The sequence below is a fragment of the Podarcis pityusensis genome, assembly GCF_964106645.2.
Source record: "Podarcis pityusensis genome assembly, chromosome: 12".
In the NCBI taxonomy this organism is placed as follows: Eukaryota; Metazoa; Chordata; class Lepidosauria; order Squamata; family Lacertidae; genus Podarcis; species Podarcis pityusensis.
The window spans coordinates 1,074,812-1,102,601 of NC_138037.1; the positions used below are offsets into that span (position 1 = coordinate 1,074,812).

Here is a 27,790-nt window from a genome sequence, read left to right on the forward strand (position 1 = left end):
TGTCAGGTAGTTTTAGGAGTGGCTTTCTTGAAATTACTTCAAGGTAGAAAGAAAACATTAAACGCCACATTTTAAATAATTGCTGTCATCGCAAAGCAGCTTTTTTAAAAAGACGTTTTGGTTGTGAAGGATCTGAAACCACTGTGTTCTTTGGATCTTAGCTGGGATTCCTGCTTTGCAGGGGGCTGGACTAGATGACCCCCGGGGGATCCCTTCCAGCCCTCCAATTCTGTGTTTTTGAAGAGGATCTGGACTTCCCTCTCTGCCTGGGCACTGCTTGTCTTTTGGGCCTCTTTGCAGGATTGCTCCAAGGACACTTTCGTGCCTGCCCATTTCCTTGCAAGACAGGCCAGGGCTCCACCGTGAACCCTGAAGTCTGTTGCTACATTATAGGACGATTATTTCAGCCTTGAGCAAGAGTACCTCCTTTTTCACTCTCAACTCCTACGGCAAGATCCAGGTGAGGCTCTCTTGGCTGTCAAAAGCAAGTACAGTCAAACCTGCGTTGTCAAACGTAATCCATTCCGCAAGCCCGTTCGGCTTCTGAAACGTTCGACAACCGAATTGCGGCTTCTGATTGGTTGCAGGAGCTGCCTGCACTCAGTGGAAGCCACGTCAGACATTTGGCTTCTGAAAAACGTTCGAAAACTGGAGCATTTACTTCTGGGTTTTTAGCGTTCGCAAGCCGAAACGTTCCAAAACAGAGGTGTTTGGGATCCGAGGTTTGACTGTAAATGCAAAATCTTCTTGGGCTGTTGCTTTCTCTCTCGCAATGTTCCTGCCCAGAGAGTGAACTGCGTCTCTTTCCAGCAAGTCTTTAGTCTGCAAGCACAGAACCTCTAAAACTCCAGCAGAGAGCCTGCTGGTATAACAGAACCACCTAAAGCCCCGAAGGCAAACAGCATTTATTGTCTGGCATGAGCATCCCTGGGCAAGAGTCCGGTCACCAGGTAGAGGGCCTGGAGACCCCGAGAGGCAGGGCAGGGAGAGGGAAGAGCAGACCAGGACATCGCCCAGGAACCAGGTGCCTGAAGAAAATCCAGCCAGAACTTGATCTCTGAAAATGCACAGATGATCAGAAGCCCCAACACCCTCTCTCCTTCCTCGCTGGGTCCCCATTTCCACAAAACCACCACTGGGTGATGGTTCAAGCCTGGAAGGGCACCCTGTCCACCACGGAACCCCAGTGCCGCCTTCCCCCTTGGGCTCTTGTCCACCCATTTTGCTCCCTTGGTGTAGAAGTGGCCATGAGGTGGGAGGAAGTGTCCTGGGAGACAGAGGTGGCCACCCATCGGCCCCTCCGTGATGTTCCCATCCCTGGAGTCCAATTGCACACGGATATATTTTTTGACAAACAACAGCAAAAATCTGCAGGTTTATTCCATTGCAAGCCAAAGGCCAGAAACGGAGCTTTGTGGCTGCCTCTGCGGGTCTTCTATGCTCCAAGGAGGCTAGATGGTCCAGCGGGTGGCTGTCAAGCTCAGGAAGCCCAGGATGCCAATCGTGGACCCCCAGGGAAGTGTCCTGCTCCCTGCAGAAGTGGGGGGAGACAAAGCCAGGGTCAGTCCAGGGATGCAAGGTCGGGTGAGATTGCCCTCCCTGCAGGTGTACCTGAGGCAACCGAGCCCAAAAGGCTGCCTTGCTGTGGTTGCTTATTGCATTTGGGAGCTGGGGGTGGCAGGGGGCCTGAAGAGCTCTTCAGGGGAGACTCCCTGGGTCCTTGCCACCTTTTAAACCACAGTGTCCCCCCCTTTGTATTAGTGGAGCAGGGGGTCAAAGGGAGAGGCAGGGGCTGCCCTTGAAGAGAGCACAGAGGCCAGTGGGTGCCGAGTGTGAAATAAACATCATGCTCTTCTTTACAAACAGAAGTCACCCAGGAAGGAGGTCTCCACCCAGTAAGCCCCGTTTGTAGGGTCCCTGCTCAAGCTAATGGACCGACACAAGCAAGCATTGGGGGATGGGGGGCTCTCTCAGGCACTAGATTAGAAAATGGCACTTGGCCACACTACCCAAAATGCACTGGGGTTGTCCTCATGAGAGACATGCCCGGTGCATGGACACTTCTGCCCAGGCCAAACACATTGGGAGTGTATGTGGCCAGCTGCCCTGGCCTCTGACCATTGGACAGGCTGGCTGGGTCTGGTGGGGGTTCTAGGCCAACAACACACACACACACACACACACACACACACACACACACACACACACACAAAGTCGAGTTTCGCTGCATCTCAAATCAGGGGTAGCATTAACTGGAAAGAGCCATTGACACAACCTTGGGCTTCCTTTTCTTCGGAAATTATAGCATCTGCATAATTGTGCAGGGGGTGGTGTTGGAAACAGGGAGGAAGCCTTGAGCCTCCTCTGGTTGGGGAGGGAGGCAGGGAGGTCCACAAAGCTGCAAAGAGGCTTCTGCAGGGAGCCATTCATCCCCATGGCCTCCAGAGGGCAGCCGCCACCTCCCTGCGTGAGCCTTTGAGCCACTTTTGAGCTAAGGAGGAAGCAACTTGGCAAGCAGAGCAAAGACCTGCCCTGGAGCAGAAGGACCCTTGGCTTCCTCCGAGCCGTTTGACAGGGGGACAGGCTCCCTCGGAAAGCGGCAGGCTCTCATTCACTGGAGGTTTTGAAGCAGAGGTTGGGTGGCCTCCGCCAGGGATTCTTCAGCTGCAATTCCTGCATTGCATTGCATGGGGCTGGATTGGATGGCCTTTGGGAGGGCCCCTTCCAGCTCTGAAGTCCTACAATTTAGTTCTGTAGGCCTGGTTGGAGGGTTGTCAGGTCCCAGCAAGCACCACGGCTGCCTGCCGTTCTCCCTTCCCAAGCCAGGGAGATGCATTAGAACAGGGTGCCCAAACTTTGTTCAAAGAGGGCCAGATTTGATGAACTGAATATGCGTTGCTGACCATTTTTAAGAATTGAAGTTGAGCTTTTTTGTAGGATTTTACCCAGGAGATAAACTGCCACAGGGGCCGGATTAAACCGACCGGAGGGCCAGATTAGGCCCCTGAAACGGACTTTGGACATGCCTGCATTAGAAGAAAACCGCCCTGCTATATTTTTCATGGGTTTCCAAAGCACTTGTAGCAAGCAGACTTCCTTCACGCCCCAAATGCAAAGTAAAAGTGTCTCTTTGGTGGGGGGCGGGGAGAGATTTAGACTTCTGCTGGTGCAGGGCCACAGCGTGTGGATGCAAAGCACCCCATAGGAATGGGGCTGAAGGGATCGCCTACCTGCATTCAGCTGGCACTTGGTGGTGCTGCCAGACCAGAGCCCGTCCTCCTGGCACGTCCTGGCTGCTGATCCCTCAAGGTTGAACCCAGGACTGCAGTCGAAGCGGATGGTGGATCCTTCTAAGTAACTGGTTCCATTCTTTGTGCCGTTGGAGGGGGGAGCCAGCCAGCCACAAGAAACCACTGGGGGAGACAAAAGCGGTGTCTTTAGGGCCATGCAAGTGTGCATCTTCATGGCATGGGAAACCACGCTGGGAGGAGAATGGCCTGGGGGGGGGCAGAGACCAGGGCCAGACCCTGCCTCTGCCGCTGCTCAACTTCACAGGCTCCCCAGGAAGAGTGGCTGCCTGCCAGGGTGGGCTTGGCAGAGCATCCTCCTGCCTGGGGGTCTCTCCCTCCAGGCTCCCTGCCTGATCTGCTTCTCCACAGTGGAATGGGGGGGGGGGAGGGGATGCATGAACCCTGCTAGCCCCCTCCCCAAAGAGACTGTCCGTTTGCATTTCTTATCAATTCTGATGTGTAGAGAACTTTCCTATTCTAATTAGTTCAAGGGGGCATGGGAAGTTTCTCTGTGTGAAAGAAACAAGCAGAAGGTTCCTGATGTTTGGGTTATTCCTTCAGAGAAGCTGAGTACAGCTGGATTAAACTGGTCCTGTTCTCTCTTTCAGTCAAGGTCATGCTGACTATAAAAGTAAGACTAGAAGGAGCCCGGGTTTTACTCTTTTCTATCTCTGAATATGAAATTCAGTTGACTCTGGTCTATTTTTTGGGAATCCTGCAACATGTTTAAGTTTTTGCTCTGCTAACTGTTCAATGGAGCTCTGCTATGGATCAAAATTGAGTAGGATTTCAATTTCCTCTCTGCCTGTGAACTTGCTTGCTCCCAACCATTCAAAGCCCCCTTCTCAAGCTCTCCCCAAGGAAGCAGCTGGATTTGCAAGATCTGAGGAATGGGGCATGAAAAGAGGGGTGGGCGGTGGCCAAAGGGTGAGGTGAAATAGGCCCCCTGGGGAGTCAGGGGTAGCAGAAAGAGAGAGGAATAAGAGGGGAAAGTGGTGCTCCCTTCCCCCGTCCCGTTCAGGCACCTGGCAATTCCTTTCCCTGTGACCCTCCATCGGATCCCCCCTTCCCCGGCTGAGCTTGCCCTTGACTCACCCGGCTGCAGGCTCTCCTCTAGGTGCTTGTAGATCCGGTGGGACCACCTGGTGCTGTTCCCCACCGCGAGGTCTCTTGTCGTCAGAGCATCAAACCTGCAGAAAGGGTCTGACTGGCAGAGTTGGGCCGCTTCCTGAGTGAGGGGATCGGTGGGATCTTCGGGGGCCCGGAAGACGGGCAGGAAAGAGGGGTCATGCTTTGGCCCATAGAAGAAGGTCTGCAGCAGGAACTGGCTGTCGTAGGTGAAGAGGGAGGTTTCGTTCTTGACGGCCCCTGCAAAGAGGAATGGGGAGCGCTGTCATTCCCTTGAACCAGACCAACCTCTTGTAGCATCTAACCAGCATGTTTAAGTCTATTTAGTGCATGAAGGGGTTAATGCCATAGAGTAAGCTGTCCTTCTAGGTTTTGCCCATGTCACTTCCCCTTACCTTAGGAGGAAATAGGTAACCAAGCCTTTATTCCATCTGTCTACTTCAGTGAATTTCAGTGTGTGAGGAGGTGTGAGTTGCTCCAGCTCAGCTGCATGGCTTTAACCAGCCTATTTTGTTCCAGACAAGAATGGAGTCTGTAACTAACGTTTTCCAATACCTGTAATTTAGGAACTTTTTTTTGCCTCTTTGTAACTAAGCTACATTTCACTGCCTGCAAGTCTTTTTCTTCTGACTGCTATATGGAAAAGCACATTTTATTTTATATTTTTAATTAAATTTCCATACCACACTTCATCTGAAGAGCATGTGAAACTGACCTTTGGAAAATTTGTAAGTAAACTATTTTTAACTTACCAGATATGTTGTCTTTTCCTATGCTAGGGGAAGAGGGAAACTTTGGAGATAAACTTTCTAAGGGGACATTTTGAAACTCACCAAAAAGGGCACATTTTAAGTCCCTCCATCGTACCAGCCAGGTGAGGGGGTGGGAGACCTGCCATTCACCTGGAGGCCACTGTCAGAGGTCCTACACTCTGGAGCAGGAGAAAACAAGCTTGCGCCATCCTCCATGTGACAATCCTCAAGATATTTGAAGATGACTATCGCATCACTTCTGGGTCTCCTCTTTTCCAGGCTAAACATACCCAGCCCCTTCAACCACATCTCATAAGACTTGGCTTCTGGACCCTTGATCATCCTAGTTGCCCTCCTCTGCACACCTTCCAGCTTGTCAACATCCTTCTTAAATTGCAGTGCCCAGAATTGGACACAGTATTACAGGTGAGATCTGACCAAGGCAGAACAGAGTGGTACTATTACTTCCCTTGATCTGGACACTAGGCTTCTGTGGATGTAGCCCAGAATAGCATCAGCTTTTGACTCATGTGAAGCTTGTGGTCTACTAAGATCTTTTCCTAGCCAAGGGCCAGACCGGCTCCTCTCTCTCTGCTCCTTTCTTTGGGAGAAGCTGAGCGCTCACTTACAGTCTGCGCCAAATGCAAATAGCTCTTCTGGGGTGCATCTGTTGGCATCTAGGATGGTCCCATTGCGGAGGGTCAAGTCGTCCCGGGGGTTGCCATTCATGACCCCAAAGAGCCCCTGCGTGTGGTTCAGGAACTTTGCGGGCAGCAAAACAGTCAGGCTCAGCATCCTCCCCGCCCTCCTCACTTCAACTCCGACTCCCGAGGAGAACATGGCAGTGACATTCAGCCCAGGTGCAGTGGAGAGAAAGAGACCTGCCAGGGAAAGAGAGAAACCAGGCAAGTGTAAGTATTAATATTATGGGGCATCTGCACAGCACAGCAGGGGCTGCAAACAAATCCAGCGGGAATGTTTGGAAATGTTTGCATTCATGACTCCATATTCCATGCAGCACCACGTACCGGTTTGTGTGGGAATGTTCAGGGATTCAGGAGAGGATATATGGTTTGATTATAACCTTTCCAACTTGTGTTAACAAGTTCACAATTTTAGCAGAGTAACATTCACCTTTTTAAACTTGCAGCGGCTTCGTTTGCTCAGGCTCGCTAACTGTTATGGTATTTTCCCCTTATTCCCTCATAAAAGATAAGACACGACACAGTCTTCTATAAAAGTATAAAAAGAGTTTACTCACATTCTGTTCACAGTTGGATCCCAGAAGGCAGACTTAGCTTTGAAAAGTAACATACACCTGGAAACTATCTCATAAGGAGACAGTCCCTTTGTCCTCTCCTGGCTGGAAGCATCTTTGGCTAAGCAGATGTTACTTCTTCGATGCATGTAGTCAAAATAGAGAGATGGCTGCCCTGCCCTGTGCTTTTGTCGTTACCTGCACAGGTGAGGCCACACCCATCTCTAGTCACATGCGGAGGAAGTCTGTCCCAGCCCAGAAGGAAACAGGAAGTTTACCTGCTGGCTGGACAAACATTCCTCCCCATGTGTAAACATGTTCACTCTAGGAATGTTATACTTGACTGCTCTTGTGTTTCACATCCCACAGTTTGTTGAGAGGCAGTTGGGAAGAAAATTTGGTTTTCTCCTCCATGACTCAGTTCTGCTCTTCAGGATTCACAGAATCCAAGAGGGACACCGGTCATAAGAACCTAAGAACAGCCTCCTGGATCAGCCCAGTGGCCCATCTAGTCCAGCATGCTGTTCTCACAAGGGCCAACCAGGGGCCCATTATGGGAAACCAGCAAGCAGGATTCGAGCACAAGAGCGGTTTGCAGCAGTTGAGATTCAGAAGCATCGCTGCCTCTGACCGTGGGGGGCAGAGAAGAGCTCCATAGTTCTCTCCACCTCCATGAATTGGTCTATCCTGAAGTTTGCTTGTTTTGGAGCAAACTTGGCTTTACATAATATTGACAGGCTTATTTGGTTGCATTACCAAGGTGTCCGCAAATATGACATGAAGGCTGGAACCATCAACTCTTGCAGACGCCCCCAGTGCCTGGAGACAGACAGACAGGTCATGTATCCACAGCAGTGACCAGAGGAGGGATGACCAAGAAAAGAAGCACCATGGTCCATCTGCAGCAACACAACCAGGCACCTCCCTCTGCCCCAGCTGCAACAACACATGTCTCTCCCATATCAGTCTCCACAACCACAGCAGGAGCTGTAACCTTCCAACGGTTTCACTTCACCCCCCCCCCAAAGGTTCACTCCTCCAATTTCTTCTGAGACAGATGCCAACCACCTATTGGGTTGCAAGGCTTCTTGGCCTTAGATTTAAATTCTGCAGAAGTTTAAGTTGCAGTCACCTCAAAGCCTCAGGGAAGAATCCAATGTACGAAACTAGGAGGAACCAAGAAGGGGGCAGTGAGCTTCTCCTGGAGGCATCTGGGTGGGCTTTGTGGGAAAGAAGATGCTGGACCAGCTCATCCGCTTTGCTTGGTTCTTTGGTTTTTGTGACTGATAAGAATCTTAGAAGGGATCCCAAGGGTCATCTAGTCCAACCTCCTGAAATGCAGGAATCTCAGCTAAAGAATCCCTGACAGGGGGCCATCCAACCTCTGCCTAAAATCCTCCCATGAAGGAGACTCCACAACCTCCTGAAGGAGAGGTTCCGCTATCGAACAGCTCTTACTGTCAGAAAATGCTTCCTGATGTTTGGTCAGAATCTCATTTCTGGTCATTTGAAGCCATGAGTTCAAGTCCTGCCCTCCAGAGCAGGAGAAGCTTGTTCCCTCTTCCACGTGGCAGCCCTTGAGATATTTGAAGATGGCTCTCAAATCTCTTCTCAGTCTCCTCTTTTCCAGGCTCAACATACCCAGCTCCTTCAACCATTCCTCATCAGGCTTGGTTTCAATTCTTTCCTCCTTGGTTTCTTATCTTAACTCATTAGTATTATCATGAAGGCTACCAGAGCTGCGCTCCAGCAGACATCCATGGGCTAACCTGAGGCCCTCCAGACTTTGATGGACTCCAGCTCCCACCTACGGCCCTGGTGAGCAGACATGTCTTGCCCCTGTGCTTAAGCAGAAAGGAATCACTTGCAGGGCTTCTGAAATCCTCCCTGGCCAGCCCTGCTCTCCATGTCTCACCATTCAGGTCCATCCAGGTTTGTTCAGAGAAGTTGAGTGCCTTCTGGTTGAGCAGGACCTCCAGCCGGTCCGAGCGCTCCGGGATACGTATCTCAACCACATCTGAGCGATTCTCCTGCATGGCAACGGCAGAGAAGCCCGTCACCTTGGCCTCAGTTCCTGCCAGGCAATTGCAAACATCAGTGTGGTGCACCAAGTCTCAAGAGACAGAAAGTGACTTGTTTATTTCATTTTTAAATCTATGCTCTACTTTTCTGACCAAAAGGCCCCCAAATCATCTTCTATCCAGGTTAGGAAACAGGAAAAGCCAAACACCGTTAGAAGCAACAGTGGAATTTAAGCATCAATGGGCTTTGGAACCACAGAAGGTTTGGGAGAAATAGCAGCTTTAACCAAATAGGCAGGAGGGTCAAACCTGCACACACCCACACACTCACACCCCGATGTTGCTGTGCTCCAGCTGCAAACAGCCCCAGCTGGCATGGCCAATGGTGAGAGATGACGGAAGATGGGAGTTCAGCAACATCTGTAACCCTCTTGCCAAATGTAAAATGCCCAACAGAGTGGCTAGATCCCACTTGAGAAGGGGCGTCATAATACTGGGGCCACCACTGAAAAGGCATCCTTCTTGGAGCTCCTCGCAGAAGCAGCAAAGGGGACCTCGAGCAACACATACCCCAGTTTATCTGAATTTACAGGGTGGGACCTATAGATGCTTCTTAGCATGTCCCCAGGTGATTTAGGGCTTTAGAAACCCCAAAATCAAGCCTTGAATTGAACGCAGAGTTTCAAAAATCTGGCATTTGGAATCACAATATTGCAGAGTTGGAACAGACTCAAAGGGTCTTCTATTCCAACCCCTTGAAACGCAGGAAAGGAGACAGAAGACCTCACCATTTGACAACTTGGCACGGTGGGTTCTCCCTTGGATGCTCAGGGATGTGAGGCTGGATTCCAGCACAGTATATTCTCCAAGGCCTTTGAAGGTGAAGTTAGTCCCGTCAAAAGTGACAAAGTGAGGATCTCCAAAAGCTGAGGCTGTTCAGCAAATGCAAAGACAGAGAACACGCATTAAGAGCGCCATAACGGAGACTGACCAATGTAGCATGTTGAGTTTCAGGGCTGGCAGGGGTTCTCTGGGCACCTGTACCCAAATGGGCCACCTACCCCCTTTTCTAAGTGGCTGGGGTAGTGGGGGGAGAGAAATGAGCTGCCATTGGTTGGCCTTGGCTCCAACCCAGAACCCAAACTGCACTGGTGAAGGAGGGCCCAGACTTGCCCTGAGGAAAGTCCTCCACCAGGGAACCATCTCTGGCCAAGCCTAGTCGTCTCCTAAGCCTTGCCCTACACAGTGGCATAGCAGGGGTTGCAAGTGCCCGGGGCTTTGCAGAAGCAGGTGGGTGGATGGGAGGGAAATGAATGGAGAACGTGGGCGCATTCAACTGCATAATGGCATCTGCATCACCCAGGAGCCAGCCCATTTCACTGTCCAGTTCCCTCGCAAAAATATACAGCTCCATCTAATTAATTGGGTGCCCCCAGCTTGGCATCGATTTGCCTCTCTCTCTCTCTCTCTCTCTCTCTCTCCTTGTGCTATGGATACAAAGAAGGGCTGAGTGAGGTCAGGAGAACATACCAACTCTGGGGGGACGGTACTTCCTGCAGCCACTGGAGGGACGGCGGTTGAGGTAAGTGGGGCAGTTATTGGACCACAAGCAGCAGTAGTAGAAGCTGATGACATCATAAATCCAGTGGGAAAAGCCAGGGACCCTGGGGGGCTTTTGGTAAGGGGGAGCCCCCCAGTCGTGGCCTCGGTCCGGTGTGCTTCCCCCGACGGAGTCTCCGGTGAGGACCTGGGTCCCTGCAGCATTGTAGCAGCACTGCTGCCCTGAGGAGTATCGTGGGCTGGAAGAGAAGGCGAAGGGGCTCAGAGCCCTTTCCACAGAAGGTGGCCGGTCTTGGCCACTGTGAGCCCAGCCTGCAGCGCACCTGGAGAGACTTACCTGGCCTGAACCCCCCGGACACAGTGCACTGCCCCCTGGTGGTAGGTGCAGACGCTGCCCTTCTCGATGTCACACCCGTAGTCAGTCTGGAAGGGAGAGAGCAGAGAGAGGCTGGTCAACACACGGGTGCCCCCTCCCCCGCTCTTAAACCCCACCTGCAGATTATTGTAGCACCTTTTAGCAAAAGGGCCTCAAGGTGACTTAAAACCAAGTCATGAAAGCCATAAAAGAAGACATGAGTTATCTGCCAGAATGGTCATCTTCAGAGGTGGTTCTCAAAGCAGACCTTGGTCAGACCACACCTGGAATACTGTGTCCAGTTCTGGGCGCCACAATTTAAGAAGGATATGGACAAGCTGGAACATGTGCAGAGGAGGGTGACCAAGGTGATCAAGGGTCTGGAAACCAAACCGTATGAGGAATGGTTGAAGGAGCTTATAAAATGAGACAGGAGAGATAGGATAGCCATCTTCAAAGACCTGAAGGGCTGCCACATGGAGGATGGAACAAGACTGTTTTCTCCTGTTCTGGAGGATACGACTCAAACTAATGGATTCAAGTTACAAGAAAGGCGATTCTGACTATCAGGAAGAACTTTCAGAAAGTAAGAGCTTCAGAAAGTTGTGGACTTTCCTTCCTTGGAGGTATTTAAGCAGAGGTTAGATGGACATCTGTCATGGATGCTTTAGTTGAGATTTCTGCATTGCAGGGGGTTGGACTAGATGACCCTCAGTGTCCCTTCCAACTCTATGAAATCATGAGATGCCTGTGCAGGAAGGAGCCTTGTGTAGTGCTCAATGGGTGCTGTGTATCCCACAGGTGCCCTGGTGAGGACTGGGGGTGGCTGTGGGAGGAGGCAGCCCCTGACCTGGTTCCAGAGCTTGCCTTGTGCCTGGAAATGATTAAGCAGCTGGCAAAAAGTTCTGGCAGGACACACCTGTGCCTTGTGGCTGAAGTTTCTGAGCAGTCTGCAAAGGCAGCCCCATTCAAGTGGGTGTCCCCAGAGGGCAAGTGAGGACAGCCAAATCCTGATTGCAGAAGCTGGGTGCTGGGTGCCATGAGACGTCCAGGTTTTCTTGGCACCTTTCCGGGGAGGGTGCTCCCCCATACCTGGTTCCTGGAAGGAAGGAAGAAGTCTGCGGCAGCTCCCTAGCTGGGGATGAGCCAAAGCTCCAGGGAAGTAGGGAACCAGCTGAGCCTGTTCTCTGAAGGGCAGGCAGATCAGCTAAACTTTCACAACATGGGCTGGTGCCAGTTTCACAGCTGGCTGGGAATCATAAGGTTTGGGCATCACAGAGACCCACCCTCAGTGCAGGGATCCCAACTCACAGGCTGGAGGAAGAGGAGGGGGGTGTTGAGGCAGAGGCTGCCAAAGGAAGGACCTCTAAGCAGGGAGGGGAGTCCTCTCTTGCACAAATGTCCTCTTGCATCATGTGTGGAGAGAGAGAAGACAAGTGTGGCCGAGAAGGTTCTGGAGGCTTTTGCTGGGAAATTCCTTGACAGTTCAGGAAGCTGCCTGTCAAGGCACAGATCACCAGCCCACCTGAGCCCCACTCCCAGAGCACCCAGTTCCTCTGCACAAAGGTTGGGGTGTGTGGGTGTGTTTGTGGGTAGGAGTCTTTATGGCCTGTTCTGGATTCCCCTGGCCCAGATCTGTGGTCACTTTTTTTGCTGTCTGGATTAACCACAACAAGTGGGAGAGTCATAAGAACCTCAGAAGAACATCTGCTGGCTGAGGCCCGTGGCCCATCTGGTCCGGCATCCTGTCCTCACAGCGTCCACCCAGACGCCCATTATGGGAAACCCACAAGCAGGATGCGTGCACAAGAGCAGCTCTCCACACCCCTGTCTGTGGGTTTCCAGCCACTGGGATTCAGAAGCATCGCTGCTTCCAGCCGTTGAGGCAGGACACATCCAACCTCTGCTTTAAAACTTCCAAGGAAGGAGAGTCCAGCACCAGGGGCTGACCTTGGGGTCTGCCATGGACAATCTGGATGCAGAGGAGTTTGGGAGGCACCAGCTGGGGAACCCCCAGGGGAAGAAAGCTCAGAGCCAGGGGACTGGGATGGTCAGTGGGAGAAGACTGGGAAGAGGAGTGTCGGAAGCTGAAGAGGCAACAGGTTTTACTAAGCAGGGAGAGGCTGTGGCAGAGAGTGGGGGGGGGTGTCAAGAGGCAGACTCCAGAACATGGATAGGCAAACTAAGGCCCGGGGGCCGGATCCAGCCCAATCGCCTTCTCAATCTGGCCCACAGACGGTCAAGGAATCAGTGTGTTTTTACAGGAGTAGAATGCGTGCTTTTATTTAAAATGCATCTCTGGGTTATTTGTGGGGCATCGGAATTCGTTCATTTTTTTTTTCTTTCCAAAATATAGTCTGGCCCCCCACAAGGTCTGAGGGACAGTGGACTGGCCCCCTGCTGAAAAAGTTTGCTGACCCCTGCTCTAGTGGGTGGAATCCAGGATCAAGGAACTAAGGCAGGCATAGGCAAACTTGGCCCACCAGATGTTTTGAGACTACAATTCCCATCATCCCTGACCACTGGTCCTGTTAGCTAGGGATGGTGGGAGTTGTAGTCCCAAAACATCTGGAGGGCTGAGTTTGCCTATGCCTGGACAAGAGGAAGGAGTCTTAGGCTGCTGGGGAAGGAACCAGGGAGGAGTCTTAGAGAGCGGTGGGAAGGCGGGGACCTTCAGTCCTTGCAACTGCTTCATTGGGGCAAGACCTACTGGGAAGAGTTGCTGTGACCACTAGGCCTGCGCTGTTTTCTTTGCCCCACCCTGCCACCCCAGCACTGCAGGCAAGACACAAAGGACCTACGTGGAATCGCCCCACGTCCGCCCGGGCCTGTGCCAAAGTGCAGGGGCAGTCTGGGATCTCGTCTAGGAAATTGGGCAGGCCTGTCTCCAGGGCGTCCCACTGGCGGCACTTGGCTGTGGCCCAGGCGGCCGGGTCCTTGCGGAAGTCGTCTCCCAGGTGCCAGGCCAAGGCGTGCTCCGTGCTCCAAATGGCCGCCACGTTGCTGGAGGAGGGGAGCAGAAGAGAAAGAGTGTGGGGTGTAATCTGCTGGAGCAGTCAAGCACAACACTACCTGTTTGTCTAGAGTGGACATGTAGGGGAATGTTGGTCCTGCCAGTTGAACTTCCTGTTACACCTGGCTGGGGCATCCTTCCTTTGCATGTGACCAGGAGGTGGGGGTGACCTTTCCAGACCTGGTAAAAGGCCAAGTCACACAGCCACCTTCCTCTCTTCAATCTTCTTTTTGGTCCAGCGAACTTCCTGATTCACCTGGACTGTACCAGGTTATAATAATATTATTATAATACCATATTTTTCGCTCTATAACATGCACCATACCATAACACGCACGTAGTTTTTAGAGGAGGAAAACAAGAAAAAAATATATTCTAAACGAAATAGTGGATATATGATTTTTGTGGTTCATGCTGTGGCCACAGACATGTGATCTGACAGTGAGTTTGGAGTAGCCCAGTGCAAAAATCCTGAGGATCCATGTGGATCCATGCTTTGTAACCACGGAGGAGGGAAGGAAGGGGAACCATGGATCCTCTGCTCGCGACTGCAGCAGATCCCCTCCGCCACCCACAGGCATTCGCTCCATAACACGCACAGACATTTCCCCTTACTTTCTAAGAGGAAAAAAGTGAGTGTTATGGTGCAAAAAATACGGTAATTTATTATTTATACCCTGCCCACCTGGCTGGGTTTCCCCAGCCACTCTGGGCGGCTTCCAACAGGATATTAAAAACACAGTAAAAGATCAGACATTGAAAACTTCCCTAAACAGGGCTGCCCATATGGGGTAAACCTGTTTGTACATGTTTGCAACTTTAAGCCTAGAGCCTGCCTTCAGGGATCACACTGTGCTCTGCTTGATCATGAGTAACTACTTTTTGTTACTTATGAATAAGACTGTGGTGTCTTTATTCTTTTAGGAGGGATCAAAAAGGTCTTACCAGGAGTAACAGAACTTAAGAGATTCTAAGGAGTCTGCAGCCAGCTTCCTGCTGTGTGATAGGAGAATGCACTCTGCTATATGAAGAAACTTGCTAGCGTGAGTTAGGAGGGATAATATTAATCAATATATCCTCTCCTGTATAATAAATGAAAATCTGCCCTTATTCCCTTATGGGGGACATAAGAGCCCTTATAGAGTCCGTTGCAGGTTCTCCATCAGTCGGAGAAAATAACAGAGGCAAACCAGAGAATATTGGGAAGCAAAGCAGCTAGTAAGCCTGATCTTTACTGAACTGTTGCAACAGGGTGCTCCCCTCACACGGAGGACCCAGAACAAAGGTGTGCCAGCCCTTATATAGACATTTTAAATTCCCTGCCCTGGAGTCCAAGACCACCCCTCCATACATCATACATACATCACAGAAAGGGCAGTCTACAGCAGAAATCTGAGTGCCTTGTTTATCTCCTGTCGTTGTTTATCTCCTGTCTGGCAGGTTACCTGTTAATGCTTACCCTGGGGAGCCTGGCCAGGCTTTTGTTGTGACAAATACCCAGTTCCTGAGCCAGGTCACAGGCTCACCCCATTCATACACAGACATATCCTCAAGACAGGTTTTGTGAATGAAAAGACAATGGGGAGGCTTTTCCACTTTCCTTTGACCTTGCAGAGAAAACATTTGGTCAGTTTGGAAGCCAAAATGTCTCCAGCACTGCCCTCCTGTGCTGCTTTGGACATGTGGTTCACATATTTATGTACGTGTTTGCTTGGTACATTTATGAACTTTTATTATATATATAAAACCTTAATTTATTTATTTTACCTGTTACCCACAACATTCCCACAAAGAGAAGGTTTGCAGGCCTGCAGGTGAGCTCTTCCGTCTCACGTCTGTGTCCACGAAACCACACGTCGCAAAAGCACAGTTGCTTCCTGGCCCAACCCAAGGCATGTGCTGGCAGCCCCCCTGAGCTCTCTCACAACTCGGAGACTGGGGTGCCTAGGAGAACGAGACCCTCCCCATCATGTGAGCCCCCAGAGGTTGCTGTCCGGCTGGGGGGAGGACACACACCCCTCCCAGGGGTCAGCGACTCACCTCTGACCATCGGAAGAAGCAGCGGAGGAAATCCTCAGAGCCCCCACTTCCCAGGCAGAGTACTGAGCCGAGGGCACCGGCAGGAAAGTAAAGGCTCCCGTGTTGGTCAGGTTTCTCTTCAGGGTGTAAAGGTATTTCCATTCCGCCACCCAGGAGCTGGAATAAGGCTCGCCTGACCAGGGGAGGGAGGAAGAGTTGGCATTAGGATAAGCTTTCTGAAGGTAAGAGCTGTTCAACTCCCTCAGAAGGCGGTGGGCTCTCCTTCCTTAGAATCATAGGGTTGGAAGGGACGCCAAAGGTCATCTAGTCCAACCCCCTGCTATGCCGGAGTCTCAACTCAAGCACCCATGACAGATGGCCTTGGAGGTTTGTAGACAGAGGTTGGCTGGCCATCTGTCATAGTTGCAGTTCCTGCATTACAGGGGGTTAGACTAGATGGCTCTTGGAGTCCCTTCCAATGCTACGATTCTAGGATTCAATTATTATTTATTCATTTTATATACCGCCCTTTATTGAAATATCCCAGGATGGTGTCCAATGTTAAGAACATATTTTACAGAGCATAATAACAGACAGCATACTAATAGAATAATAACAGTCCCCTCCACCCCACACATTTAACAAGCTATAGATAATTTAATGTCTGAAGGCATGAGTAAAGAGGAATGTTTTTGCCTGGCTCCTCAAGACATGTCATGATGGCACCAGGCGAGCCTCTCTGGGAGATCATTCCACAGTCAGGGAGCCACCACAGAGAAGGTCTGTTCTTGTGTTGCCATCCTCCGGACCTCTCAGGGAGGGGGGACATAGAGAAGGGTCTCGGGTGTCAAGCGCAGGGTCTAGGTTGCTTCATATGGGGAGATGCAGTCCTTAAGTGTCAGGGAACTGCCATCAGCTCAGAGGCGAGAAACAGAAGGGCAGTTGTGTTACAGGGAGCCTCCGAAAATCTTGTGAAGCAGTTCCTCTTCCGGGGAGGAGGAACGCCCCACCTCCCGTGGGGAAGAGGTGCAAGGAGGGGGAGGATGCTAGTGGGAGCCTTAACACCACTCCTGGGCAAGCCGGAGAGGGGAGAAGCACCCCCTTGCCATCACCCATCCTGCGCAGTAGTCTGAGGCACAGGGAGGGGCAGAGATAGTTGGGGGTAATGAAACTTTTATGTTGGGGGAGGTACAAAAAAAAGACCACTCCCGGGTACTGCTAGCGATTGAGCCAGACATGAACTTATGACGCTCTTCACTGTAAATAGTTTGCACCAAAATAAAGCCTGTAAAAGACAGGCAGAGTCCTGCCTGGTTACTAAATAATAATAATAATAATAATAATAATAATAATAATAATAATAATTTATTTATACCCCACCCATCTGGCTGAGTTTCCCCAGCCACTCTGGGCGGCTTCCAATCGAGTGTTAAAAACAATACAGCATTAAATATTAAAAACTTCCCTAAACAGGGCTGCCTTCAGATGTCTTTTATAGATAGGATAGCTGCTTATTTCCTTCACATCTGAAGGGAGGGTGTTCCACAGGGTGGGCACCACCACCGAGAAGGCCCTCTGCCTGGTTCCCTGTAACCTCACTTCTTGCAATGAGGGAACTGCCAGAAGGCCCTCGGCCCTGGACCTCCGTGTCCAGGGTGAACGATGGGGATGGAGATGCTCCTTCAGGTATACAGGACCGAGGCCGTTTAGGGCTTTAAAGGTCAGCATCAACACTTTGAATTGTGCTCGGAAACATACTGGGAGCCAATGCAGATCTCTCAGGACTGGTGTTATGTGGTTCCGGCAGCCACTCCCAGTCACCAGTTTAGCTGCCGCATTCTGAATTAATTGCAGTTTCCAGGTCACCTTCAAAGGTAGCCCCACATAGAGCGCATTGCAGTAGTTCAAGCGGGAGATAACCAGAGCATGCACCACTCTGGCAAGACAGTCTGTGGGCAGGGAGGGTCTCATCCTGTGTACCAGGTGGAGCTGGTAGACAGCTGCCCTGGATACAGAATTGACCTGCCCCTCCATGGACAGCTGTGAGTACAAAATGATTCCCAGGCTGCACACCTGGTCCTTCAGGGGCATAGTTGCCCCATTCAGGACCAGGGAATCCCCCACACCTGCCCGCCCCCTGTCCCCCAAAAACAGTGCTTCTGCCTTATCAGGATTCAAGCTCAACCTTACTCTCAAGCAACCGCAACAGCCATCTGACATTAAGGTATTGAGGTCCTGAGCCGTGCGTGACTTAAGACATCCCGCCATGCGCCATTGAAGGTTTTACTGATATTATCATTATGCTATGTTAAACATTGTCTTGTCAGTTCTGAATGAATGAATGAAATCAGCCCCATCTCCCCCCCTGTTATTTCAGATGAGACAAAGGACCAGCTTCACCTGCTCCCAGCACTTCTCAAAAAGTGGCCAAAAACAGCTGCCCACAGAAGCCCAGAAGCTGAAAATACAGCCGTCTCCTGCAAGAAAGAGGCCTCACAAATGAGCCTGGACGTTTTATTCCAGAAAGGGTCAGTTTTTATGTATCCAGCTGCTTCATTCTGCACAAGCTTAATATCTGCAATACCCCACTCATCACAAGACCCGCGTGGACACACGGAGAGCCTTACCTGTTTCGTTATAGCCCCAGACTTCGACATTGACATGGCTGGCTTGAAGTGTCTGATGGTTCCAGGTGACCGTCAGGTTCCCCCCGGTGCCAGGAGTGCCATAGTACTGCCACTTGGTTTCATTCACCAGCGTGCTTTTTTCCGAAGGAGACACTTTGCCGTGATGAACTGCATGACAGAGCAAAAAGTGGCAATGGTGAGTCACTAGTTTTGCACAGCCCTTGAGCAAGGGAGCTTTTGTTTCTTACTGGCTGAATGATGCTGATGTTGTGGGTTGGGGGGTGTCAGTTGGGATGATGCCCTGAGTCCTTCCCCATTCTTGGGGTCCTGTACTCAGCGATGGTTAGAAAAAGAGGGTTCTAAACCAGTCAGACTAGGTTCTCTGTAAGACAAGGGCCTTTGCAGGCCATGGAAGTGTCTTCCTCAGCATCCCAGAAGAATGAGTCAGGTTGCAGGAGCTACAACTAAGGGATGGGTCTTCTGGGCTAAAGGGTGGGCCTTGTGAGGAAGGCCCTGATCTGCCCACCGTTCCTCCAGGCCAGTGTGCCAGTGGACGAAACAGTGGATGTATGATTTTTGTGGTTCATGCTGTGGCCACAGACATGTGATCTGATGGTGAATTTGGGGTGACCCAATGCAAAAATCCTGAGGATGTATGTGGATCTGTGCTTTGTAACCACGTTTTTGCGCCATTGTGGCCCCATGCAACAGTGGGTGGGTGGTTTTTTTGGTACCAGCTGTAGCCATGGACATGCTGTGTGATCTGATGGTGAATTTGGGTGACCCAGTGCAAAAATCCTTAGGATCCATGGGCTTTTACCTCCCCCCTCCAAGGCAGCCTCCTTTATCTCTAGCATCCCTTATCTCTCTCCCGATCCCACCGATCAGCTGCTTCCTTTCAACACTCCCTTCCTTTTTGTTTGCCTTAGTATCTTTTCCTTAGCTGGAGCAGTTTTTTGCTCAGCCTTTTCTTCTAATTTCTCTCCTTATTGCTTTAGTCTTCCTGTTTCCCCCCTTTGCAAGTTTGCTGTCTTTTTTTTTTTTTTTAATAATATTTATTAAAGGTTTAAAGATTACAGAAGGAAAAAAAGAAAAAATAAACAATACAAATCAATACTATACATAAAAAACAAAAAACACAAAACACAATACATCAAAACAACAGCAAAAGCAAAAACAATTAAAAACACATCCAATATTTCCATATCTTTGTCTTTCATTAACTTGTTTCATCAACCTCCTCACACCTCCCTTTTTTGTGTTCTAGTTATTAATTGTTTCAGCAAATCCTTTCCATCTTTCACTATTTTCTATCATATAATTATCATAATTTATTTTAACCTTCTCTTACCATTAATACCCTGAAACTTATTTGTACTTAACTCCTTATAACATTTCTACTAAAGCCGTGTATTTTCATTCCAACTTTTTTCTAACACTCATTAATTTTACAATGTTTCTATAAATAAATTTTTAAAACTTTTTTTTCCAATCTTCTTCCACCGTCTCTTCTCCCTGGTCTCGGATTCTGCCAGTCCTTTCTATCAATCCATATGGTCCATCAACCTGGTGATCTTCTGTCCGAGGCTCTTAACTCTTTTCCATGTCCCTTCTGCAGATCTTCTTCATATTTGTACATACACTTTACTTTGTCTTCTGCTGATCTTATTCTTAATTTCCTTCCTTTGACATTGAGGAGTAGATCTCGGGGAAGCTCCAACCTAACAATGTCTTTATTCCTTCTCGACTGGTCAGCCCATTCTCCATAATCAAAACTAGAGTCCAAAAGATATTTCAGGACGTGTTTCAATTGGCTTTCCCTAAATTCAAACATAGAAGGCAACAACTTATATTCATCAAATTGTCTCTGTAAGACTGAGGCTCTCTCCACTTGTATTACTTGAGATTCTAGAATAACTTTCTCCCTCGTCTTCTCCACAACTTGCCCTGTCGAAGTAGGTTCCTGGATCGATTCCTGAGTAGTTTCTGTATAAATATTCACTTCTTGTCCCAAATCAGTCATTTTTTGTCCCAAATTATCAATTTTAATAGCCATCACATCCATCTTCTCATGAAGCTGTTCCAATAAAGCACTTGTCTTGCAAAATGCAGTCACTAAGGCTTCTTCTGTTGACATTCTTGTCCAAGGTCAATGTCTGATTCTCACGGTCTTTTATCTCTGCAGCTGGAAAATTCCCCAGCTCCACTCCTGCAACAGTTTCAAAAGCTCCCTCTAGAGGAAACAATTTCTATTTGTATCCGTCCTTTTAAACGCAGATCCAGCAGCAAAGTTAGTTTCAATCTTTCCATTACTTTTGCTCCTTTTTAAGTGCAAAAGGAAGCAATGGAAACAATATATTTCTCTTATTTAACTATCTGTCAACATACGTTTTATTCACAGTCAATGGACTTTCCCAAAACGTCAAACTTACTGACAGCCCGTTCCCAGGTTCAAAACGGTGGTGATTTGTCTTTCTTCACTCTCTCTCCTGCAGGCTTAGGCAATCTAAAATTCCCCCCCTCTTCTCCTGCTTCCAAGGGGGGTTTAATAATTTTAACTGATGAAAATTTAGTCCTTTGCAAAAGGCTCCCTAAGACTTTAGCTTGCAGCGTCTTTGCTCTATCTATTTACAAAAGAGGAAGGCGGACTTCCTGTTTGAAACCTTCCCGTTTCGGTGCCAAATTAAGATGTTTAAAGGTCCAATTTTCCATTCTACTCACGGGTAGTTGTTTAAAATCCAATTGTCCACAGGAAAAAGTCAGCGCTCTCTGGCAACGGCAATGCGGCTTCACTCCGTGAAAAAAGCAGTTGATTCAAAGCACCGGAATCCCACGTCCACAGGCTTCTCCCGCCTGTGGTTTTTGGTGGGTCTCCGCCTTTGCCGTGGCAGCCAGACCCTGATTTCCACGGAGCAGGTTCCTCCCGATCAGAGGAATTCCGCCATTGCCGGAGGCGCTAACCCGGAGGTCTCGCAAGTTTGCTGTCTTTACCTCCCCCCTCCCAGGCAGCCTCCTTTATCTCTAGCGTCCCTTATCTCTCTCCCTGATCGGCAAACGATCAGCGGCTTTGTTTCAACACCCACTTCCCTCTTTCCAAAAAAAAGCATGATCTGCTTTTTGCCCCTGGGCAATTCGGCTCCAGGGACCACGCATTTGCTCCACAAGACACACAGACATTTCCCCTTACTTTTTAGGAGGAAAAAAGTGTGTCTTATGGAGTGAAAAATACAGTAATTGCTTTAGTGCATCCCAGATTCCCTCTCATCTGGGCTGCAGGTGTAAGTGGGAGGGTGGCAGCAGCACTGCAGGACTGTTGTGTCGCAGTTGGCAATGGAGGGGGTGGGAGAGACTGTCTTGGACATCTCTCTTTTGCCACAGGCCTTTCCTCCACCCCCCTCTCCTAGATGCAAGGGAGAAGAACTAAAGTCAGTGTGTTGTGTGTGAGCTGAGCTAGAAGGAGCCTGGAAGCTGGAAACCCAGAGACATGCTTGCTCTGTGCTGGGTCCAAAGCTGCCATTAATGGAGAAGCAAGGTCTGCTGATGCTGCAAGATGCTTCATCTGATGCTCAGCTTGTATATGTATGTGTAAATAAATAATATATCCTAAGGACACCACAATCTCTACCGAACCTCTTTCCAAGGAAACCAAACTCTCAGTAAAGCTCAGAATCCTAGGAATGTCTTAACACTCAAACATAGCGGTGGCCTGTAACACTATTTATGGCATGCAAAGAAGCATCCCTGAAATTCTTCGTTAAGAGCAGGCCATGAAAGCAAAGAGGGACATAGCAAGCCCCAGACCTCCTCAGGCAGCCAAGTCCCTCCCAGAGCTGCGTACGACTTATTCTAAACAGCAGCTCTGCAAGGCAGGAAGCAGCAGAGGCAGCAAGGCCCAACATTATCTTCGCCACCCACATTACATCGTGACACAGTTTCAGCTGCAGCAGAATCCCTTCCCAAGTGCTGGAAATGAGGGCGGTTGCTTTGGGAACACCCAGCCCTCTCCCTCGAGGAAACAGGCAAAGGCAAGCAGAGGACAAGGTACTTGGAGACAGAGCTCTGTGGAGATCAAGGAACCTGCAAACTGGAAAACAAGTCACCTGACTCCCAGGTTGCCATCCAGGGAAATGTCCGTCCGCCATCGCTGGAAATCTCCAGCTTCAGGATCCCGATCTGGTAGAGCAAGGGGGAGATGCAGTGGACTCGGCCATCTCCAGCCACGTAGCCTCTGGTCTCGACTGACCCTGCAAACCTGTCAATGCCAAAGAGAAACCACCATGTGACCCAAAGGAGGAAGGGGGAAAGTCGGAGCAGGGGTCGGCTTGGAGGCCCTGGGTTCAAATCCCACCACCTCAGCCACTTAATTCCTTGATGGCCCTGCAGGCCAGGTAGACGGTCAGTGGGCCACTCTCCCAGCTCTCCCTCCGCCGTTTCCTTCCGGCATTTCACAGCATGATTGGCTCCTGCCAAGGCCAGCTGGAAGGAATCGTTTTATAAAACCAAAAGGGATTAAGACGGCAAGCAACTGGACATGTTCACGGTGCAGTATGACCCTAACAGGCAAGAACAACAATTGGCACTTGGTGAGATTCACCAAAGACGTCTAACTTGTTTGCTCATTGAAAGCTGACATTCAGTGCTGAGGTGTCAGGTTACAGCTGCAGTCTGGCAGTCCTTGGTTTCCAGAAGAGATGGCTAGTAGGAAAGACTCTTTGGGGGAAGAGATCCCAGTGGAGGAGGAGGAGTAGCAGCTGCCTCTTGAGGACAGACAGATGACCTCGGGTGTCCCCAGCTGCATTGAAGGAAGTAGTTACAAGACCATTCCTAAAGGAAACTCCTGCCCATGAACCCAAGGGAGTGCAATGGCTGTTGACTGGAAGAAGGGGTTTGTGTGGAGAGTTACTAGACCACTTCAGGGTCTCCTGAATGAGACTCATTATCAAGATCCATTTCAACCTGATTCAGGATCTAGTTTTAACACTGGTTGCTCCATCTCTATCTGAAGGACGAATTCCAGAAGTCAGTTGGTGCTGGGGAAATCACTGGTTGACCCCACCACCACTTATACTCTGGAGTTCTGCAGGGTCTCATCCTCTCTCCCGTAGAGGAGCCTTACATTTGTCCCTGTTGCCATTCATGTTGTCAGTTTTGGCCCAGTTCTCCAGTTTCTCAAGCGTGGGAGGATCTGCAGCCAGATCACAAATGCATGAGTCAGAAACGTATCTTTTAAACTCGGGGCAGGAGGAGGAACAATAGAAAGGATACTTTTCTTTTTATCTCTTGTCCAGAGAGTGCACTGCATTTTGAACCAGGCTATGGACTTTTGTAAATTTTGAGGATTCTTGTCTGCCTAATTTTCATCTGCTGAATCCTGCCAAGTCTTCTGATGTGGGGAAACATTTATATTTTTCTTGTTTACTTAAACAGCCTAAGAGCGATTTCTTTGTTAAGAGGGAAACACAGAAGGGGGGAAATAAATCAAACTCTGCCCGAGCACCCTTGGATATCATAATTATGCCGCATTGTGCAACATTGTCTCTAGAAGCTTCTAGAGATAAGCTGCACACGGATGGCAAATTAGCTCTGCTGAAATAAGTATTTGCATTCTTACACAAGTAAGAAGAGGAAGAAGAATAAATAAAATATCCTCTCCTACTCATCTAAACCCATTCAACATTATTGTCGTATTGAATTCTGGTTCTGTCTTCTGCATCATTAGCTTCCCCTCCCAGTTTGGTGTCATCTGCAAATTGGATGAGCTTCCCCTCAATTCCTTCATCCCAGTCATTTATAAAGATGATGAACAACAACGGGCCCAGGACAGAAACCTACAGAACCCCCTTGTCACTTTTCCCCATGGTGATGAGGAACCATTAATGAGTGCTCTCTGGGTTTGGTCAGTCAGCCAGATACATATCCACCTAAGTGTTACCTTGTTCAGCCCACATTGTATTATCTGCAGGAATATCATGGGGGACTTTGTCAAAAGCCTTACTGAAATCAGAACAAAGAGTCTGTTGTTTCAGGTAGGGGGAAATGAAAGATGCTCCAGCGATGGGACCTGGGATCTCCCAGCCCTGGGAAGCTATTTGGGCCCTGCCCTATTTCAAACAGGAGCACACACAGATCTCCATGGCAACACTAGGCGATGTGCACTCTTCCCTCCCTCTTGTTGGTTTTCATCATGCCGTTCCCCTTTCTCACTGCTGCAAACCTGGGAGGAGCAGGTCTGCCTCGAAAGCAGAATCCCTGGCTGTGAGCACCTGAGCATTTGCTCTGCATCCAGCGTTGCTGGTTTTTGGGAATCGGGTATACAGTGGATTAGCCACAACCCGCCTCTATCCTGTAGTTCAGGCATAGGCAAACTCGGCCCTCCAGATGTTTTGAGACTACAATTCCCACCATCCCTGACCACTGGTCCTGTTAGCTAGGGATGATGGGAGTTGTAGTCCCAAAACATCTGGAGGGCCGAGTTTGCCTATGCCTGCGTAGTTTCTTGAGAAATACTTCTCTGTGCTGCGTTTCCCCCTCAAACCAGCTTCCATCTGAATGGAAATCTTAAGCCACATTAACTTCGTAGTTAGGTAAGCTGAGGTGCAGGCCAGGCCCACCCATGAGGCGAGGTGAGGCAGTTGCCTCAGGCAACAGATCTGGGTTTGGGGAGCTGCTCACCTTCTCCGTGCCCCTCTGCCATGCCTCCCACCCCACACGGCCTGCTCCTTTCCAGCCTCCTTTTCTCTCTGCTTTCCTCCAGGCAGTGGTGTGTGTGTGTGTGTGTGTGTGTGTGTGTGTGTGTGTAGGGTTGGCAATGTGGGGGGGTGTTTTTGGTCTTTTTGCTTTGCCCCAAGCAGCTGAGGTGTGTAGACTTGTGGCACATGGGCAGGTGTTGGCTTCGCAAATAAGAGTTTGGAGAAGGGGGGATTGCAGGGCCAGGGAAACCCAACAGCTCATGCAATCCGGAAAAGACCCTCCCCCAACAGCGTGAAAATGTAACCCGAAATGCAGTGGGGAGGGGGACCCACTAATGTGTGCATTAATGCACACATGCATCCCAGGCCAAGAACAAGCCCAAGTGCCTGTGTCGTGAGCTACCAATCCTTCTGGAAATCTCAGCTCACCTGCAAATCACGGTGGAAGAGCCGCTGAAGGTCACGTTGAGGAGGCTAAAGTCTTTCCCCCCAAGGAGGGTTCCTGAGTAGGGAGAGGCGTTCAGGCAGAATTCCCAGTAGTCAGGGCAGCAGCTTCCCAGGGACTCGCAGGTTGCGTGGCAGGAGCAGCTGCTTCGAGGTGTCCCACAGAGACCAGAGCAGGAGTCTTGGGCTACTGGTTGGAAAACCGGAAGGAAGTTCAGAAAGGTCTCAGTAAGGGTTGCCTCCTTTGTGCACCAGAGCAAAGAGATTTCCCTGGGGGGGCTGGGGAAGCCGTCCTCCTTCCTCTAGCTCTCCCTCGGAGGCCTGCGTTTCTTTCAATGGGTGGTCAGCTGAATGCTCTGAACTAAGGCTGGCCAGTGTATCAATATATCGTCCAGAACCGGTTTGAAGTCCATATTGTGATATTGGTTTCGTGTTTTTGACCTGGGAATATATCACGAATCATGATGTGTGCAAAAGTGTTTGTGTCCTATGCAAAAAAAATCAAAGTGTGGGGAAAACTGTGAAGCCAGCCAATGACTCTGCATAGATCCACCCTTATTTCAGACATTGTGATATATCAATACAGTATATTGCAAGGTTTAGCTGGTGATATATTGCGATGTTGAAAACCAGATATCGCCCAGCCCTACATTGGAGGAGGGAGTGTTTCCTCTTGGCCTGGGAGAAGCTGGGGGTGTGGAAGGGGTGTTCGGTTGGCTTCCTCCTCCCAGCCTGAAAATCTCCCGGAGAGGTTGGCCTTTGCTCTTCCAGGACACCTGTGCTCTCTGAGCACCTGCTACCTTTCGACTGAGGTTAGGCACCAGCCGCCTTCCGCCTTTCTTGAACACGCACACATGCACCAGGCCCCTGAGCTGTGGAAGGAGTTGTGCAATGCGCATTGTCCCGCCTGAGAGCCCTGGCTGGGCTGATGAGGGCAAAGTCCCCCCCCCCCCGCGCTTGGTGAGGGATCCAAAGATTACATGCAAACCTTTGGTCTCTTATCCAAGCCGTTTGCATGGGACGTTCTACTGGATACCCTTCTTGGGTCTTGTTCCACTGCTCTCAGAGAATAATACCATTGTAGGGTCCGAAGGGACCCAAAGCATCATCTAGTCCAAACCCCAGGAATGCAGGAAGGAATCACAGCTGGTGTGGGTTTGGGGGGTGGTGCCCCTATCATGACTCCTCTCACAAATGGCTTCTCCTCCCCCCCCCCCCGGCTGTCTCAGCAAGCACCCCATTTAGGCTCATTCAAGCAGTGTGGGTCCAGGTTGTGCTTCCCTTTCCCCACTTGGCTGGCTGGGAAGATGTTTCTGACCAGAGACAGTTTTAACCCTTTCCTCTCTGCCAGAGACGCGGGTGGCGCTGCGGATTAAACCACAGAGCCTAGGACTTGCCGATCAGAAGGTCGCAGTTTGAATCCCTGTGACGGGGTGAGCTCCCGTTGCTTGATCCCAGCTCCTGCCAACCTAGCAGTCCGAAAGCACGCCAGTGCAAGTAGATAAATAGGTACCGCTCTGGCGGGAAGATAAACGGTGTTTCCATGCACTGCTCTGGTTCGCCAGAGGCACCTTAGTCATTGCTGCCACATGACCCAGAAGCTGGACGCCGGCTCCTTTTGGCCAATAAAGCGAGATGAGCACCGCAACCCCAGAGTCGACCAAGACTGGACCTAATGGTCAGGGGTCACTTTACCTTTACCTCTGCCAGAGCTGGGGTCCTTTGCATGGCTGGGCATGCTGTTTCAGCCTCCCACCCTGCCCACTGCGGCAGCCCCTTCCTCCCAGGGCTGCCTCTTGCTTTTGCAGCACATCTCCCAGCCACGACCACCCAAGTCCATGGGAACGCCCCCCACTCCCCATGCTGCTGCTGCTACCCAACCTCCCCTCTGAATCTGGCCATGCCAATGCTCCGTGGCTGCCACCCTCACTTTCTGGTTGCCTGGGGCTGCCCCTGAGCTGATGCTGAAGAGCCCCCGGGGGCAGGAGCGGGCGGGTCTTCCGCCCTTGGGACAGACGGAGGAGCCTCTCAGTCCATCCCTGCTCTGAATTGTCCCAGAAACAGAGGAAAAGACAAGGAAGCGAAACAGAAGGAAGCCTCCGGCTGCCGAAAGGGAACAGCGAGAACGAGCTCGACTCCTCTGCCCGTGGTTTGGATGTCAGTAGCATCAGGATCTGGCTGCGCGCTCAGTCCGCCCACCCAGCCTGCGGTTTTATAATCTGGTCCACCTGCTGGAACTATCCTGTTTCGGATTAGACGCGAGACAGAGCCGAACTGCCCTTGAACTTACCTGATCCCAGGAAAACAAGGCTGCAGAAGACGACGAGGGAGAAGGAGGCTCTCCTGCAAATCGGAATCATACTTTGCTTGGGGCGTTTTATCTCCCCCTCACGCTGTCCTCCCGGGTGGGGAGGCTCTTTGCAGATCTTTCCCTCGGGATGGAGAAGAGATCCGAGCAGCTCAAAGTTTCTTGAGGAAATGTTTACAGGAGGGAAGACGCCGCAGCGGGTCACATTCCTTCGCAGCCAGGCACGCCTCTCTTGCCCAGATGTCAGCAGCAGCAGCAGCAGCAGCAAAAGCAGACCTGCCCGGTGCTGAGGCAACTGCGAAGGAGCATGGCCTGCTCCGCGCTTG

General features: G+C 50.4%; 1 protein-coding gene across 2 annotated transcripts; it reads right to left on the bottom strand.

Annotated features, from left to right (window-relative positions):
* Positions 1-887: 887 nt before the first annotated feature.
* On the bottom strand, positions 888-27,782 carry SUSD2 (sushi domain containing 2). Of its 2 annotated transcripts, none has more exons than XM_080975456.1 (14): positions 27,447-27,782; positions 25,142-25,343; positions 22,124-22,275; positions 18,024-18,191; positions 15,418-15,589; positions 13,166-13,367; positions 10,347-10,432; positions 9,980-10,248; positions 9,238-9,381; positions 8,344-8,502; positions 5,800-6,051; positions 4,386-4,658; positions 3,231-3,413; positions 888-1,531 (listed from the first exon to the last, which is right to left on the bottom strand). In XM_080975456.1, exons 1-14 carry the CDS (start codon positions 27,514-27,516, stop codon positions 1,452-1,454), a joined length of 2,412 nt encoding a protein of 803 aa, XP_080831582.1. In that variant the 5' UTR covers positions 27,517-27,782; the 3' UTR covers positions 888-1,451. The 2 variants fall into 2 exon arrangements, with proteins under 2 accessions (XP_080831582.1, XP_080831581.1); XM_080975455.1 differs by having other exon boundaries at positions 25,142-25,346; positions 27,447-27,679.
* Positions 27,783-27,790: the final 8 nt, after the last annotated feature.